Source organism: Telmatherina bonti (assembly GCF_933228915.1).
Source record: "Telmatherina bonti genome assembly, chromosome: 18".
NCBI lineage: Eukaryota > Metazoa > Chordata > Actinopteri > Atheriniformes > Telmatherinidae > Telmatherina > Telmatherina bonti.
The window spans coordinates 18,713,010-18,732,146 of record NC_136616.1 but is presented as its reverse complement, the minus strand read 5'-3'; the positions used below and the strand labels follow the sequence as shown (position 1 = coordinate 18,732,146).

Below are 19,137 nucleotides of genomic sequence, written 5' to 3'. Positions count from 1 at the left end.
ATTTGTTTTTCATTAACTCCTTACAAATAAAACAGCATTTTGCTGTGGTCAAATTAAGTCATGCAAATATTCTTGATTATATTGAGTATATTATTTGTGGTGTTCAGTTTGGAAATGAATAATATATTTGCCTCTGCATTCATTCACTGTCTCGACCACTTAGTCTGACTAAGTTGCAGGGAAGCAGGAGCCAATCCCAACAACCATTGGTACACTGGGGACAGGTCACCAGTCCATTACAGAGCCAACACAGAGCGACAAACAACTATTAACACTCACATTCACTCCTAGGGAAAATTTAGAGTCATAAATAAGATTAGCATGTATGCAGGGAACCCACACTGACACAAGGAAAACATAGAACTCTGCATAGAAAGCCCACTATTTGAACGTCCCCTCAAGGCTCAAACCAGTGACTTTTTGCAGTGAGGCCACAGTGCTAACCACTGCACCACCATGCAGTTCATTCATCTCTGCATTTACTTAAAAATGTCTACTTTTAAACTTTCATAACTTATTTACCATGATGATTCTTTCGGAGAGCAATTTGTCTTTTGCAAAGTGAACTTAAACCAAAACTTCAGCTTACTAAAAACTCATTTTATTGAATTTATTAATATAATACTCAGCATGATTTCTACTTAGATAAAATTTCATCTTGAAGTCCCCTTTGTATCCACTGTCTGATCAGAAGGAAAACATTGCAAACAATGCAGAAGACAAGCCTTTCTATCCTTTCTTTTTCTTTGACAATTTGATCAAACCACAGATTGAAAACTGGAAACTACCTCAAACACCATCACCAGTGCTGTTATGTGATAGGAGTGGTTATAGTTTCTGTCCTACACCACATCTTGTTCACTGTGAAGAATATTCCTCGTAGAAAGAGGTGAATTCACCAGTTAATAAAAAAAAAAACTAAAGACAAAATGGGATTATAAGATAGGGTGATAAGCTTTGCTGCTCTGCAATTGTGTGACTTCTTTTAAATGGAGAAAGAAACAGAAAGTAACTGTAGAAATTAAACAATAACATGAAAATGTTGGGGAGTTTCCATGGTGGTGATGCAACACACAGCTTCTGTGTCTATTGCTTGGCTTCAGAAACAGGGGGGCATAACCCTAGAATAGAAACTATGATTCTATAAACTTTTAATTTGTAAATCAGATTTCAAGCAAACTGAATGTAGCACAACAATAGAAAAACAACAATAAAAAGAAACATTGAAATCAACAGTTCAAAGCCCCCTTTATATATTCCTGTAAGCCCGAACCAGCCAAGGATTATGGTAAGTATAGTAAGTAAAGTAAGTAAGTACATGTTTATATAGCACTTTCTCAAGATAAAAATCACAAAGCGCTTTAAAATGCAACATATAGTTTCAATTTTAAAAGGAAACAAAGAATCAATATAGGGGCCTAAAGTAAGGACTGAGGGAAAATCATCTTTTCATATTTATATTAATAAAAAATATAAAATCGATCATCGAACTGCGGTCCAGGGAATCCTGATGCCAGGTGTACATATGGACACTCTTATGTTGGAACATGGTGTTCGTTATGGACAATCCATGACGAGCACAGAAGTCCAATAACAAAACACCATTTTGGTTCAGAGGGAGGGGACCATGCCTCCCAATCACTCCTCTCCAGTTCTCACTGTCGTTGCCCACGTGAGCATTGAAGTCCCCCTGCAGAACAATGGAGTCCCCAGAAGCAGCACCCTCCAGCACCCCCTCCAAGGACCCCAGAAAGGGTGGGTACTCTGAACTGCTGTTCGGTGCATAAGCACAGGCAACAGTCAGGACCCGTCCCCCCCACCCGGAGGCGGAGGAAAACTACCCTTCATCCACCGGGGTAAACCCCAGCGTGCAGGCACCAAGCTGGGGGCTGACGAGAATGCCCACACCTGCTCGGCGCCTCCCACCATGAGCAACTCCAGAGTGGAAGAAAGTCCAGCCCCTCTCGAGGGTACTGGTTCCAGAGCCCAAGCCATGCGTCGAGGTGAGTCCAACTATATCTAGCCGGAACCGCTCAACCTCGCGCACAAGCTCAGGCTCCTTCCCCACCAGAGAGGTGACGTTCCACGTCCCTAGAGCCAGCTTCTGCAGCCGGGGATCGGACCGCCAGGGTCCCCGCCCCTTGCTGCCGCCCAGCTCACACTGCACCCGACCCCTACGGCTCCTCCTGCAGATGGTGAGCCCACGGGAGGTGGGGCCCATGTAACCCTTTCGGGCTGAGCCCGCCCGGGCCCCATGGGTGAAGGCCCGGCCACCAGACGCTCGCTCACGTACCCCACATTTATGCCCAGGTTTGTCGTCATCATAGGGGTCGATGAGCTGTGCTTGGTCTGGTCCCTCCCCTAGACACCTGTTTGCCATGGGTGACCCTACCAGGGGCATAAAGCCCCTGACAACATAGCTGCTAGGATCTTCGGGACACACAAACCCCTCCACCACGATAAGGTGACGGCTCAGGGAGGGGATGAGGAGACATGAGTAACATAAAACCGGTGCAGAATGGTAACACTGAGAGGCAAAGCTGGCTAAAATGCCCGCATTATTATACAAATAGCTGAAAGTCATTTGTAAAGTGCATGGCTTTGGTTATTTCATTCATCTAAATGTAAAATTCTTGAAACTTCAAATCAAACTGGGGGTTGGACTCCCCTGGGGGGACCCAGAGTGATGCCCAGCATAAGGTCAGGTAAAACACATTGATGCAGATGAAAGTCGGCACGTGCAGAAAACATTTGTGCCTAACTGCTATAATGCATCCCAAATATGTACATTTAAACACTGAAATGACATTTAAATTCTTTACTAACTTCACAAATAATATTTTTGCACATAATGACATGATAAGTGGACTTGTTAACGCTGTCGGCTTACATATCAACTCCATCAGACACAGAATTTGACAGTAGATAAGAGCAAGTTTTTTCCCTCCAAAGCACCTTTTTTTCCTAAGCTGCTACATATTTCAATTACCTCACTCAAATGCTTAAATGAAACTCATTATAGTTTAAAACATGTAATCATAATAGAAAGATGGTTAACATGATCCAGCTGTGCATGATAGGAATATTGACATTGCTTGTTGAAAATTGAAAAAAGATTAAACTCACCAGTAGGGATCACCAACTCCGGCCGTCGAGGGCTACCATCCTCCAAATTTTAGTGTTTCCATGGACGTTATTCAAATTAAAAGGTTTTCCAGCAACATGTTGTCATCTTCTGCACCTGCTGGTTTATGATCCATTGATTTGGGTCAGGTGTGCTGCAGCAAGGAAAACGTGAAAACCTGCAGGATGGTAGACCTTGAGGACTTGAGTTGGTGACCCCTGCTCACTAGAATATTGGTAGTGATGCATTAAGTACCATAGACATAATTTATACATAGACGCCTTACTGTGGACTGGAGAGTGAACCAGCATCGCCGCCATATTGGGTGAGTCTCTGCTTTTGAGTCTTGCTGCAGAACGTAGTTGAACGTAGCATCACCACATAACTCCTTTCTGTGGAACAACGTGTAAATATTACACACAAACAAAACACTTTTCTACATAATTGGTTTATAAATAATGTTAACACAGTGAATAATCTACTATATGCAAATAATAAATTTTATTCCTATGAAGTGTTTATTGGAAAATATTATATTGAGGCTTAACAAAGAGAGTTTTACATGGTAGCGTAATTACCTCCATAGGAAATGCTCCTTAAGATTTTTCAGCTATGCGTCTGTAATCTGCTGGGGGACTTCCCATAATGCATTGAACATTTCCCACCGAATACCTTGGCATAGTCACCTGGTGAAACAGGGATGTTAAATTTGCACAGGAAATATTTGTACGAGAGGAGTTGGCCATTCTCATCAAATAATTGCTCAACAAATACAATCCCATTGTTAAACCAGTATTCCAGAAAGATACTTTTATGTTTGTATAAAACATCCCTGTTATTCCAAATGGGGTATTTATGGGGACGGTAATTGTGCTTATAGATAAGGCTCCATGCTAAAGAAAAAAAAAAGGCTTGTTTGTGAAAAGCAGATAATTTTAAAGGGATTTTTTTCAATATTGAAGTTACAAAGCAGAAAAAAATGAGGACCAATAATTTAGATAAAAAGTAGAGAGGGATGGCATTCAAAAGTGATGTAGGATTATTAAATAATTGTTTCAACCAATTTATCTTAAAGCTATTGTTCAAGGTCTCAAAGTCTAAGAAATTTAAGCCACCATTTCCATAATAATTCATTAAAAAAAAAATTAAATTAAGTGGTGAGTCCTATTTTTTAAGAAAATTAAGGAGGATTTTATCAATATCTTTTAGCTGTTTACTGTCTAGATGAAGGGCGAGGGCTGCCTAAGTGTGTGTGTGTGTGTGTGTGTGTGTGTGTGTGTGTGTGTGTGTGTGTGTGTGTGTGAAAGAAAACTACAATGAGGTATGTATTTTTGAATTGCTGATATATGGGCCCACTATGTTGTGTAAAGGCTCTTTAAATATCGATTTTTTTTAATGTAATAGCTTTTATAATGCAAAGCCTTTTGTGTTGCTCTGTGCATGAAAAGAGCATTAAAAACAAATATGGATTTTATTTCATTTGCTTAACAACAAGACATTGTAGGCATCAGCCTTCCTTATTTTACTTTCATTATCATTCCGACAGTCACGTGAATTATGAGAACATGATAACATTGTGTGGCTCTGTCTATAAAAACAAACCAACACACGATCTCTTAAAGGCGAGGTGAGACGTCATTTAGCATTTTCTGCCTTATTTTCTACTTTCCGTCGAGAGTTTTATTTAGCAGTATTTGTTGATGACTTGTTCAGTTCGCTTTTTCAACATGCAGCTGCTGTTAAATGAACACCAAAGGTAAACAACAGGCGATCGCCTTGCGTCTCCTGCCGACACAATGTACAGGTAAAACTATTTTTTTCAGTTGCTGGAACAGTCTCACGAGTTAAAGACAATCAGAACTGGCACATTTATTTATTTGTTTGTTTATTAGTAATTATTATTATTAGCTAAATCTTTTGAAAAAGCTTGGTCGATGTAAATTTGGTGCCCTGTGTCCCCTCTGATGTTATTGTCTTCTGAATAACTAACCTATAAGTGTTTAAAAAGAAAAGAAACAAAAAAGCAACAGGAAATGCTAAGAAACTTGTCTGGAAACGTTTAACTTTTAATGAACCTGAATAGCTTATAAATGTGATCTCTTCAGCCACATCTTCATTTCCCAGCGTATAATAGGACACCGAGTGACATGCACAGATAGACAATATGTGTTAGAGCATCTGCTCTTTGAATCAGTGTCTCATCAAAGTTCTTATTATCCTTAATACTATATAATACCTACATACACCCGTGCTGTGCCCATCTCTGAATTTATTGAATTGAAATCTCCAGTGGTAGTTGTAGACCAATATTATGGGAGGGGGGTGGGTTGGACCCTCCTGCTGTGTGAGACACATTTATGAATCTATAAGACAAAAAAAAAAGTCTTCAAAGATTTTCAAACAGTATTACAGTATAATTAAGGAAATATAAAAGTAATTCACTTAATTATATTTTCAAGATGCTATTTGCCTAAAGTAAGTTAATCTCTCAGGTCTCCACCTCAGTGAGAATATGAAACGGTATTTGTCTCAGCATAGCTGTGTTATAATTCATTTAGATGAATTATAACACAGCTCTTACTTGCTAAATGTTAATCACAGAAAGTAGCTGCCTGCCTCGTTGTAATGTCACCAAACAGACCTATTCATATCATCTTTCATTTACCAATTGAGCATGTCTGGATAGGAAAGACTGAGGGGAGTGAAAGAAGAGGAAGTACAGCACTATAGCTTGTACTAGACTGGATACAGCAGTCATCAAACAACATGGAGGATGAAGAGGTAGCTGATGATTAAGAAAGGTTAGAGTCGAGATCAGAGATATGTTAATTTATTAGGGCCTTTTAAATCTTACATTTACTTTTGATATTACTGGAATATCTTATAAGCTGTTCACAAAGATTATAGTGTAAAGTACTAAATAAGGTATAAATCTGTACTAGCTAAATAAATTTGCTTAGATTACAACACCTTCAGTCATCTTGAGTTTACCTCAATATGCAATTAGTAAAACTTTGACAATGCCAAATACCAAACTAAATGTGTTTGCAGAACACAAGAGTGTAGAAGGGTATTGAACTTAGACCAATAAAATGGCATTGACACTTGTCACCATGTAGTCTTACTCAAACATTAAACCGTTATAATAAGGCAAGCGGTTCCACACACCACACAAAGTGCTCTCAAAGTGCATTTCCCCCCCTCCATAAAATTGTGTGTGCATGCCACTGCCCATTAGCATTGTGAAGCTGAATGCTTTGCTCTTGAAAATTAAATGAAGTGTTTTTATTAATGTTTATTTTGCAGATTAATACGGCAATTAATGATGGGTTCAAATGCATAAAAAAATCAAAAGAAGTGTTATAATCCCTGCGATCCCACACTTAAATTTGTGGACGGAGAGGACGTTTTAGATTGTAAGTAGTTTTCTGTGTCGAGAAAATAAAAAAGTAGTCGACTATTTTATAAATTATGAGCTTCATTTAATGATTAGATACTTTTTCCCATCTTTTATTGCAGTTTTGTGTGAAGGTTTCTCTTCTAGAAGAGCACAGATGTCTTGTGGCCATGCTGTGACCCCCATGTCTCTCACCAACTGGTGTAGGAAACAGCTGGAAGAGGTAGACTGCAACACGAAACAGATATAATTTGTACTGATTTGTTGTAATTTGGAGTGATTTGTTTCTAACTTGAGATCTAATCACCAACCTTTCTTCTTTACCATTTTTCTAAACAGGGTGAAAGTAGATTTGTTTGTGGCGCCTTTGGTTGCGGTGCAGAGTGGCCTTTTGCAGAGGTTTGTAAAATGGCTCTTCTGACTGCTGAAGAAAGGGAGTACTTTGAAAAAAACATGGCCCTGAATGCAGCTGAAACCAGAGCAGTAAGTATGTTGTATGTCTTTTAAAAATGATTTTTTTTTTTTAAAATTATTATTATTTTTATTAATTCATTTCATTCAATAGATCAAACCATATTTAAAATCTGAACATATTTTCAAGTTTAAAGTTGAATGAAATGAGGAGCAGCAGTAGTAAAGTCTTATATTATCCCCCCCTTTACACCCAACCATCAGTGCAGTAAATAAACAGACAAAAAGCAAAATATTTATACAAAAATGAAAATAAATCTACAGAACTTAATCAGGTATAAGACATCCCACCAATTAAATCATTTTTTTTTGTTTTTTCCCACTATTTTCTTGTGACTTCCAGTTATATAACTAAATAAATAAAATAAGTTTTTAATCTTATCTCACAACATTGGACGTAATTTAGTTTTCATATTATTCATAATATCTCTTTGATAAAACTTATTTCAATTATCCTTTTAAACACATTCTTTATATTAATTATTTCACTTCTTGGTCCAAATCATTCCACAAACTGATTCCTTTGACTGAAATACATCACTCTTTTAATGTAGTCTTAAATTATGTTTTTCTGAAAATACCCTTATTTTTAAATGAATAAGGACTTTCTTTCTTTATACATTTTTTCTGAATATTTTCTGGCAACAGATTTTGATTTGCTTTAAATAAAGTAAATAAGTAAAATGTTATAGTGAACTGTTTCTTCAAATTTCAATAGTTTATGTTGCACAAACAATTGATTTGATGAACTCTGTAATAGCTTGCAGTAATAATCCTAATGGCTCTTTTCTGCAGAATATATACTAGCTGTGTAAATGTTTTATACGTGCTTCCCTATACGTCAAGACAGTATGTCACATATGGAATGAACAATGTATTTTATACAATATACAAAGCTTTCCTGTCCAATGAACCTTTGATTTTATATAGTACTGCAATTATTTTTGACAATTTTAGTTTGAGATTATTAATATGAGTTTTCCAATTTAGCTTTTCATCAATTATTACACCAAGGAACTTAGTTTCCTTTACTCGTTGGATCTTCAGCCCATCTAATTGAAATGACACCTTAAAACTTTCCTTTCTGTTGGTGAAGACAATAAAAATGTGTTTTGTCCAGATTGATTAATATCTTATTTTAGTCAAGTCATTTTTTCATTTTATTCAGTTCTTTTTGGACCACCTCCATCACCTGAAATAGATCACTACCTGAATAAAATAAAGTTGTGTTATCTGCGAACAGAATACATTTAAGTTCTTTCAAAACATTTACTATATCGTTCACATACAAAATAAACAACTTTGGTCCAAGAGTTGACCCTTGAGGTACTCCACAAGGGTGGAGTCTGGCTCTGTCTATATATATATATATATATATATATCGTGTGTTGGTTTGTTTTTAATAGACAGAGCCAGACAATGATATCATGTTCTCATAATTCACGTGACTGTCGGAATGATAATGAAAGTAAACAAAGGGGATTTCCTGACTGAAGCTGCTGTGTTGTAAAAAGTCTCGGGTTTTTCCTTTTCTTGTTGTTTATCAAATCACATTTTATTTCTATCGCTGTTTTCATGCACAGAGCAACCCAAATGGCTCTGCATTATAAAAGCTACTTATACATACTAAAAAGGAATATTTTAAAGCCTTCACACAACAGAGTATATAATAGCAATTTGACTCAGATTATTTTTAAAAAAAAATTAGACTTGACTTTACAATGACGATCAAAACGACTTCACAATGTAGGACATACTTATGTCTTATGTACACACACACACACACACAATCACACACACACACACACACACACACACACACACATATATATATATATATATATATATATATATATATATATATATATATATATATATATATATATATATATATATATATATATATATATATATTCTACATGTCCCATTTTACATTTAGCATCTGAACAAATTGTTTTCTGTTTGCAACATAGCTAGCCATCCAATTCAGAGTCACCCCTCTGAAATGCCTTCTTGAGGTCTACAAAAATACTCATAAGATATTGTTTATCATCCATTGTAGTTGATATTTTTTCAGTCAAATCCATGAGAGCCGAATGTAAAAGTCATAATAAATCCATGTGTTTCCTTTTTTTCATAATGTGCCGCATCACAGTGCCCCAGATGCCAATCGTCAGTAGTTAGAGATCATCAATTCAATCTGAGGGTCTGCTGCAACGTTTGCACAGCAAACAGAGGACGAATCTATGCATTCTGCTGGCAATGTTTGAGGAAATGGAAGGGTCCACACCCACGACCAGACCGCTGTGGAAATGATGGCTGCTGCAACCTCTCACTGGAAACACTGAGATCCTGCCCGGACATCACATTTATGTCCATAACAGGAGTGACTGGGTGTCCCTCCATCCGGGCCTGTCCCACTTGTGGCTGTCTGCTTGAACACAGCACAATTGATTGTAAAAATGTTTCCTGTCCTCGCTGTAGGGTGAGTTTTTGTTTTGTGTGTCTGAGGACTTCCACTGAATGTATGAGAACAAGTTCCTTTTTTGAACCATGTTCCAGTGGTGTTGCCCCAAGACAGACTTCTGTTCCTGTGTGGCAGAGGAAATAAATCTATCACTTCAGCACCACGGACAGCACAACAGATATACTATTCACAACTCTTCATCTTCATCTTCTATCGCTTATCCGGGGTCGGGTCGGGGGCAGCAGCCTAAGCAGGGAAGCCCAGACTTCCCTCTCCCCAGCCATGTTTGCCAACTCTGCGGGGGGGACCCCGAGGTGTTCCCAGGCCAGCCAAGAGATATAATCCCTCCAGCGTGTCCTGGGTCTTCCCTGGGGTCTCCTCCCAGAGAGACGCGCGTGAAACACCTCACCAGGGAGGCGTCCAGGAGGCATCCTGACCAGATACCCGAGCCACCTCAACTGGTTCCTCTCGATGCGGAGGGCAGCGGCTCTACTCTGAGCCCCTCCTGGATGACCGAGCTCCTCACCCTATCTCTAAGGGAGAGCCCCGCCACCCTGCAGAGGAAACTCATATCAGCCGCCTGTATACGAGATCTCGTTCTTTTGGTCACGACACACAGCTCTTGACCATAGGTGAGGGTAGAAATGTAGATCGACTGGTAAATCGAGAGTGTCGCCTTCTGGCTCAGCTCCTTCTTCACCATGACAGACCGGCGCAGAGTTCGCATTACTGCAGACGCCTCACCGATCCGTCTGTTGATCTCACGTTCTATCCTTCCCTCACTTGTGAACAAGACCCCGAGATATTTAAACTCCTCCACTTGAGGCAGGATCTCACTCCCGACCCGGAGAGGGCAATCCACCCTATTCCGGCTGAGGACCATGGTCTCCGATTTGGAGGTGCTGATTCTCATCCCAGCCGCTTCACACTCGGTTGCGAATCGCTCAAGTGAGAGCTGGAGATCACGACCAGACGAAGCCAACAGGATCAGTCATCTGCGAAAAACAGATTCCCTATCCACAACTCTGCCATTGAAAAAGTAGGCATGGTCAGTACAATCCAAACAGATACAAGCTAGTTCAATCCAATTATCTATTTGAATCCAACCTACTTTTGTCGTGTTATTTTAATTCAAATCAGTTTATTAGTAGGAAATAAAATATGTTTATATGTAATTTAGTAACACCAGGTTAGGGAAATCTGATTGAGGAAGCAGAATAAAAAAAAAATAAATAAAAAAAAGCTACTGAGAAGAATTGTGAAGAGAGTTCAGCTGAGGAAAAATGTTCAATGCATTACGGGAAGTCCCCCAGCAGATTACAGCCGCATAGCTAAATAATCTTACAGAGCATTTCCTGTAAGCTTCATCAAAAATCTGATCATCATTTTTACTGTTGTGGCTTTTTGGGTTTGGAACAATCTTTTAGTTAACACTCAGTCAGCTGACATTGTGTCTACTTATAAATACGCTCTTTCAGATACTGAAAACATTTGATAATCAACTATTCATATTATTGTATTATAATAAAAACAGAATGACTCTAAAATTACATTTGCATTTTATTTGTTTCATTTTCAGTTTATTTTCTGCAAAAGTCTAGATTTCCCAAACTTTCCTGAAAAAACTGTCATCTTTTATTCAATTTAATTCAATGTGCATTCATAGGTTCAGTTTGTTAACCCGTTTCTCTTGCTGCCTTTCATGATTTGCCCTGGGATTAATAAAGAAATCATTTATTCATTTACTTTTTTTATATTTGTTTTAATTTCTTCCATACCCTCTGAATTTTTTCTTTAATTACTTTTTCAATTAGATGTAAAACATTTTATATTCTTAACTTTTAAAGGTCAAAAGTATATTTTAAAATGATAATTACCATCATGTAACATGTTATCTGAGTTATTCCACTTGTAGGTTATCTGCTCTCTTTTCTTGATCTCTTACACCACAAAGAAAAAGAAGTATTTGCAGCTTTGTGCTCTTTAGTTGGGAATGCATGAAAACAGCTTTGCTTCTGTATTTATTCATAATTTCTACTTTTAAATATATTTCTAGGACTTAGTTGTCTTACTTTGAGGTTAACCTATGACCTAAATTCAGATTATTCACACTTTTAGGTCTTTGGAAGGAGTCTTAACACACCAGATTACCACCACTCTCCACCTGTCACAATAACTGTTTCAATCAAAATCTTTCAATAAAAAATATCTCTGTCTAACATTTTGAAATTACACAGATAATTGAAGTAGGGTGTAATACTACTTTCTTCTGCACAATGTTCATGTTTTTGTATGTTTTTATTGATATTCTCAGTGTTTGTGTTCTTCTGCTTCACCACGTGTCTTTTAAAAGCAGGGTAGTTGAAAGTTGAGGGCTCTCTGTGTCCTGTGGTATGTTTTATAGACTTTTGATAATCTAACAGGTGATAAAAATTTATCACAGAAAACACAGAGAAACACCATTAGACACATGCAGTTTTGTTGAACACTGTCATATGACTGCGGGATAACAATAAGGTCCATACAACCACCTTCATTTCTCAGACTGGAGCTACCCTTTGAGGATTTTAAAGGTCATTGTACCTAACCATATTATCGAACTGATCATTTTTACATCAGGTTGAGTAATTTATAAAGGCTTGTCTGCAAAATTGAATTAAATGTTTCATTGGCCAAACTGTACATTTAGATCAGGTGTTTTCACTAAGAATAGCTACCGAGACTTTTACTTTCAAGACCAGGAATTGCCACCTCTGCTCATCAAGTTTATCAACATGGGAATCAAAGTAAATGCCTATGTTCTTGGTTTTATCACTGTCTGTATCATTATGATTATTTACAACTTAAAGTCTATGTTATTTTTAGGTTTTTATTTATTTTATGTTCTCTTCTGTTGTGTAAAACACTTTGGGTTGCTCCTGATGCAACTGACAAAATGCTGTATGAATAAAATTGTACTCAGTTGAATATTGTGATGACATATAAATGTGTGTTTTCTGAATTAATGACAGAAGGTGACAACAAGTGTTAGATGTATTTGTCCAGTAGAGCCAACATCATTCATGACTAACAAGATTAGGGTCATGATAGTGGAGTAGGTATGAGTGTTTGGCAGATTAATCTCATTTGTTAACTGGTCAATCATGAGTCTTTTTGTTTGTTTACCTGCAATATGAACACTGTTTAAAAAACTCTTTCCTCTGGGCAACAAAGAATATTTTGCTTTTCTAATGCCTGTTAGCTCCTTTTTAAACTTCATACCTTGCATTTCATTCACATAAATGAAATATTTTCATTATTATTTTCAAAATTAATATATTTTATCATTTTATTTAAAATTTGTGAAGAGATTTTTTTATTTTTATTTTTTTACTGGAAAGAGCTCAAAACTGTTATTTAGGAGTTCCTAACACCCTGTCTCTGTAGCCAAAGTTATCCTTCTGGACACTGAAGTTTGTCCTTCACTGACTGGACTGTCCACTCCAATATGTTTGCCTTTCCTTGGACACCTCATTATAAACGTCTTGCAAGCCACTGACATGTTTACAACTGTTGAGATCACATAGGATCATTGACTCTATAATGCAACAAAGATTTAAGTCTGATTTTATTCTATAATTCAAATTAAATCACACAATGATGAAAATGATGAGAAAATATATTTTAATAAGTTTTTAAACAATAAATTTACATAAATTAAAAACATATCCCAAACACATTATTGTTCAATGTGACGATGAAAGCTTATTTTTTTGTAAATTAAAGAATTGCTGAGTATACATGCATAAAGTGCGAACTGACACGTGTTTTCTAAGCAGGAAGAGTTCTGGTGGGTCCGGTGTGGACTCTTTGTTCCGCTGCTGTCCGTCAGCCTCCGTGAACCTTGCGGACCATTTGGACAACTGACTCTGGCTTGATTCCGCATCTGCAAAGTGGGGCAGAGTCGTTGTCAAGCGGCTTGTTAACAACGATCAGCTGCACTTGGCTAGGGCTTGATCCTGCACACAAAGTAAAAATAAAAATACATTTAAATAAATAAATAAATAAAAAGAAAGAAAGAAAAAGCGTTAGAGGTATCCTTAAATAGTTCTTCATATAAATTTCCTATATTCCGTGCCTGCCATATCTGGCTGACACCTAACGTTGCGCACGAGCAAAATGTTCATTTTCCCAATCAACAGCATATTCAAGAGTGTGTGTTATTCCTCAAGGAGGACAGGTTATTACCAGGAAAACGCGATTTTCTTCACAGATAGCATTTTGTTATTCATTTGAAGTGTTATAAAGTGATTAATGTAGGCAATGGTTTCAGTTTTGTGTTTAACCTAAAGTAGGATATTAATGTGCCAGTTCACAGAATGTCATCGGTTCATTACCTGATTTAGGAAACTCCTTCGATGCGCGTTGTTTCAGATCCAGAACCGTCACACATGAGCCCTGCTGCGGATGCTGTTTGTTGAACATGTTTATCCTCTTGAGCTCCCCTGCGTTGGAGCGAAGAGTGATTGACTCAGCTTTGCACATTGTTGCTCCTGTTGAAACACGAGTCTCTGTTGACTTTGCAGCTGCGTATTCAGCGGGGCTGATTTTATAGTCTAGCGGGGCGGTCTTAAGGGGAGGTATTCCAATCAAGCCTTTTATAATAGTCTTTTTTTCGTTTATATAGAACAATATTGTGATTAACCTTTGTCATAAGGTGGAAAGTTAGGGGATTTTTCAGTGGACTTGACTCTCTCAAATCCTTTTGATTTGAGGCTTGATTCTGAAGATTCATTGCCATTTTATCCCGATGAAAACAAGCAAAATAAAGTTTAAAAACAACCCCTAACATTTTAGTTAGGTTCATAATATAAATTTGATTTCACCAATAGTTTTCGTTTTGACCAAGTAGTTCCTTAAAGTTACGAGTTAAATGTTGTATTATGCTCCAAAACACTTAGCAATGTTTTGGCAAAAGTCAATGGGGGTGTCCCCAGTCTGTCTCCTATTGCACGATGCACAGCCATACGAATAATTTTTAGTTATGACTTAAGATATTAATATATTTACAATGCGTTAGAAAATATCACTTTATTTACAATATGAGGAGTGTATTGGACACGGGAAATTCCGGAGCTGTTTTGTTTGATGATCATATTAATGCTGATCGTGGAAAGTCTCTACTTTCGCTATCGCTTTCATCAGTCGTGACTTAAACTGTTATTACGTTTTGGATAAGTTACAAGGAAATTAATACGATCACTTGAATTTGATCATTTCTCTAAATTTTTATATAATGTTCTATAAATATCCTCGTAGATATTGCGTATTACTATTTCTTTGTAGGCCTACTCAATTAAATCGTCTCTCAGCTTAACTGAAAGTGTAAGTGGGTCAAGTAGGTGTGTAATTTCACACCCAGATGCAGCAGCAGCTCTTGTTTCACGTGAAACAAACTCAACCCAAAGACCATCGCCACGCAAGTCACCACTGGTCACCACTGGTGCAAGTAAAACTGTTTAATGCAATCACTGACTGTTGCGCGCGAGAGTTAAATAGACCACCATGTGCCGTTTCTTTTTGTCCCACCTTAAAAACTCAAGCTCAAAGTTCTACTTTCTATTCTATTCTATTACTATTCTAATCTTTTGACATTTAAACCAAAAAAAAAATTCTTTAATGTAATTTATCCAGCGGTTTCGGCCCATTGCAACAAATAAGGATGGTTACAAATGCATCTCCAAAACCAGAGAAGTGTTATGACCCCCGTGACACTACGCTTAAATTAGTGGACGGAGAGGACATTTTAGATGGCAAGTTTACGGGCTGAAGAAAAAAGAAACAGATTTTAATTCTGGTGTTTTAGATTTAACTACATTTTAAATCCAAATTTTCTTGTCCCTTTAAATAGTTTTGTGTGAAGATTTCTCTTCTAGAAGAGCACAGATGTCTTGTGGTCATGCTGTGACCCCCATGTCTCTCACTAACTGGTGTATGAACCAGCTGCAAGAGGTGGACTGCAACACAAAAGAAATATAATTTGTACTGATTTGTTTCCAACTTGTGATCTAATTACAAACCTGTCTTCTTTACCATTTTTCTAAACAGGGTGAAAGTAGATTTGTTTGTGGCGTCTTTGGTTGCGGTGCAGAGTGGCCTTATGCAGAGGTTTGTAAAATGGCTCTTCTGACTGCTGAAGAAAGGGAGTACTTTGAAAAAAACATGGCCCTGAATGCAGCTGAAACCAGAGCAGTAAGTACATTGCATCAACATCCCCCATGTCTGCATCAACTGGTGTATGAAACAACTAGAAGAGGTAGGCTGCAACACAAAACAAAGATATATTGTAATTTGTACTGATCTGTTTCCAACTTGTGATCTAATCACCAACCTGTATTCTTTACCATATTTCTAAAAAGGGTGAAAGTAGATTTATTTGTGGCGCGTCTGCTGGAGCATCTCAATACAAGCTGTAAACACCTCCTCTGCCCTCGATGTAAGGTGAAATTCTGTTTTGTGTGTCTGAAAAAATTCTCTGACTGTATGAAAACAAGTTCCATTTCTGGTCCGTGCTCTGCTGGTGTTGCTCCAACACAGATCTCTATACCTGTTTGGTGGAAGGACTAGCATAAACAAAACAGTCTTTTTGCCGCCATTTATTAAATCATAATTACTTTCTTAAGTTATACGAACATTGCTGTAATTTGTATCTTAGATTCTGATGAAAAGAAATCAAAATGGTGTATTTAGAAATAGGAATTATAATACAGGATATTGTGAGGCAGGATCAAAACTGAAAGTTATGATGGCGAAGCTATATGTAACTTCAGCACTATGGACAGCACCACATATACCAGTAGTCTGCCAACAAGCCATCTAAAGGCACTTTGAGAAGGTAAACAAGTTCCACATAAATGCAAGTTCAATCAAATTGTTATCCAAGGAACTTGAATTTTAATAATGACAATTCAGCATTTTTACTTTACCTGTCCCTATTGGGAGATGGATCTATTTTTATATGGACCAGGAGGCTGTGGGCAAGAATACAAACATGCCTATGGCAGTAAGAGACAATGCAAAAGTAAAAAAATCTCTTTTGACAAGATAAAGGTTCAAGCAGAAGTAAAATTATGAAAGGTGACCTTGTGCTTCAATCAGTTGGGATTTGATAGGGCAGGACAGGGACACATGCACACATTTTCAGTATTGCTAGGTCAGTGATGATTGCGATGGGAAAGAATGATTTAAAAAAAATAAAGCTAATTGGAGCAATAATGTCTTTACATATTTCAATTGTATAGAACTTTTCCTACAAAAAAGCAGAACAAAGAGCTTTACACAACAACAATAAACTAAATATCAACAGCAAAACAAAATAAAAATCAGCCTTCATATACTTAAAAACAAAACACATGCAATCATTTTCTTTCATACACTCATGCATGTAAAGTGCACAGAAGTACTTCCACCTCCCAACCCAGCCACTATTCCCATATACTTACATAGTAAGGACAGCTGAAGGAGAAATGTTCAGTTCAAGAGAAGTCTTAAACAGCATATACTATAAGTTTAAAAAAAATAAATCTCATTATTTACCTGGTTTTTTAGGGTTTGGTGTTGGAATATTTATACTTCATTACATTATTTTTAGATCTGCAGGGATGATCATGATAACTGTTTCAAAGTCCAAGTCTGCTCAGCCAGCTGACCTTGTGTATACTTTCAAATTTAAAAACTTTAAAACTTTAAAAAACATTGTATTATGGTGAATATAGATTAACTATAAACTGACTGTTATTCATGTATAAATTTCCATTTCTGTTTTCTAATATACTGCAAAAATCTAAATTACCTTATAATCAGTGTGTTTCAACTATCCAAATTTCCCCTAATTTATCCTTTGGGATCAGTCACATATCATTTAATTTAATTCAGAATGCACATATAATTTACTTTTCACTTGGCTTGTTCCTTTGCTCTTTTGTTTGTAATTTCCCCTGGAATTAATTAAGATTTTTCATTTATTGATTTTTAGTATATGTGTTTTAATTTTTTCCATATCCTCTTTGTATTTGACTTTGTCATCTTTTTTTATTTACATGTAAAATACTTTATTTTAAAAACTTAAAGGGTCTAAAGCATATCAGTAAAATGATCATAACTATTATAACAGTTGTATAAATAATTCCACTCTAGATTAGCTGCTGCCCTTGCAATCTGACCCCGGATAAGCGGCAGAAGATGGATGGATGGATGGAGGGAGGGAGGAACGGATGGATGGATGGATGGATGGATGAAAATAAAAACTACCATACAAAATTCTTGGAATCTGATTGTTTTCTGTTAACTAATTATAAATAAAACATTGTAGCTGTAGTCCATTTAAGTCATGCAAATGACTTAAAAAAATCATTTACATCATGCAAATAGTTTTTATCTTTGTGTTTCAGGTCTTTTGGTAATTTCAACTAAGAACATGTTGCTCAGCATGTCTAGACTATTACCTAAATTATTAATCAGCACATGTTGTTTCACCAGGAGCCCTGTTAACTCAAAGGTGTGTTTGCAGCTTTGTGGTGCACAGTTTGGAAATGAATGAAAATATCTTTGCCTCTGCATTCATTCGTTGTCACGACCACTTAGTCCAATTAAGTCACAGGGAAGCAGTAGGCTATCCCAACAATCATTGGTACACTGGGGACAGGTCACCAGTCCATTATAGAGCCAACACAGAGGGACAAACAACCATTAACACTCACATTCATTCCTAGGGAGGGTTTAAACTTGCAAGGCTGTCAAATTCCAGTCATTGAGGGTCGATATTCGACAGGTTTTTATTGTCTCCCTGCACCAACACACCAGTTTCAAATCAAATGGATCAAACAGCTTCTTGTGAACCTAATCAGTCATTTCGGTCAGGTGTTTTGGAGCACAGAGACAACAAAAACCTACAGGACACCGGCCCTCGAGGATTGGTGTATGACATCTGTGATTAGAGTGATCAATAAAACCAGCATGTATGCAGGAAACCCACACTGACACAAGGAAAACATTCAAACTCCGCATAGAAAGCCCACTATTTGAACATCCCCTCAAGGCTCAAACTGGCAACCTTTTTGCAGTGAGGTCACAGTGCTAACCACTGCATCACCATGCAGTCCATCTTCAGCTCTGCATTTACTTAAAACGCTCTACTTTAAACTTCAATAACCTATGAACTATTAAGATTCTTTAGGAAAGCAATTGTTTTTGCAAAGTGAAACTAAAACCAAAATTTCAGCTTACTAAACACTTTTTTAAAAAAAACCAAAAACTTATCATTGTAACATCCAGTATGATTTCTAATGAGATAAAATTTTCTCTGAAGTGCCCTTTTTATTTACTCTGATCAGAAGGAAAGCACTGCAAACAATGAGGAAGACAAGCCCATCCCTCCTTTTTCTTTCTTTTGTTTTTGGTATTATGATCAAACCACTGAGTGAAAACTGGAAACTACCTCAAACACCAGCACCAGTGCTTGCATGTGATTGGAGTAGTTTTTGTTGCTGTGCTGCACCTTGTACATCTTTAAAGAGTACACCACATTGAAAGAGGTGAATTCCACAGTCATAAAAAGGCCAAAAAAACTGAAGCCAAAATGGGATTATAAGATAGGGTGATAAGCTTTGCTGCTATGCAATCACGTGACTTCTTTTAAAT

General features: G+C 37.1%; 1 protein-coding gene across 1 annotated transcript; it reads left to right on the top strand.

Moving 5' to 3' along the window:
- Window positions 1–1,627: 1,627 nt before the first annotated feature.
- LOC306769213 (uncharacterized protein) lies at window positions 1,628–11,597 on the top strand (the record flags this gene model as incomplete). Its single annotated transcript, XM_079257779.1, has 6 exons — window positions 1,628–1,672; window positions 6,480–6,540; window positions 6,644–6,744; window positions 6,861–7,004; window positions 9,148–9,517; window positions 11,578–11,597. The coding sequence occupies 6 exons, from the start codon at window positions 1,628–1,630 to the stop codon at window positions 11,595–11,597; spliced, it is 741 nt and encodes a 246-aa protein (XP_079113905.1).
- Window positions 11,598–19,137: the final 7,540 nt, after the last annotated feature.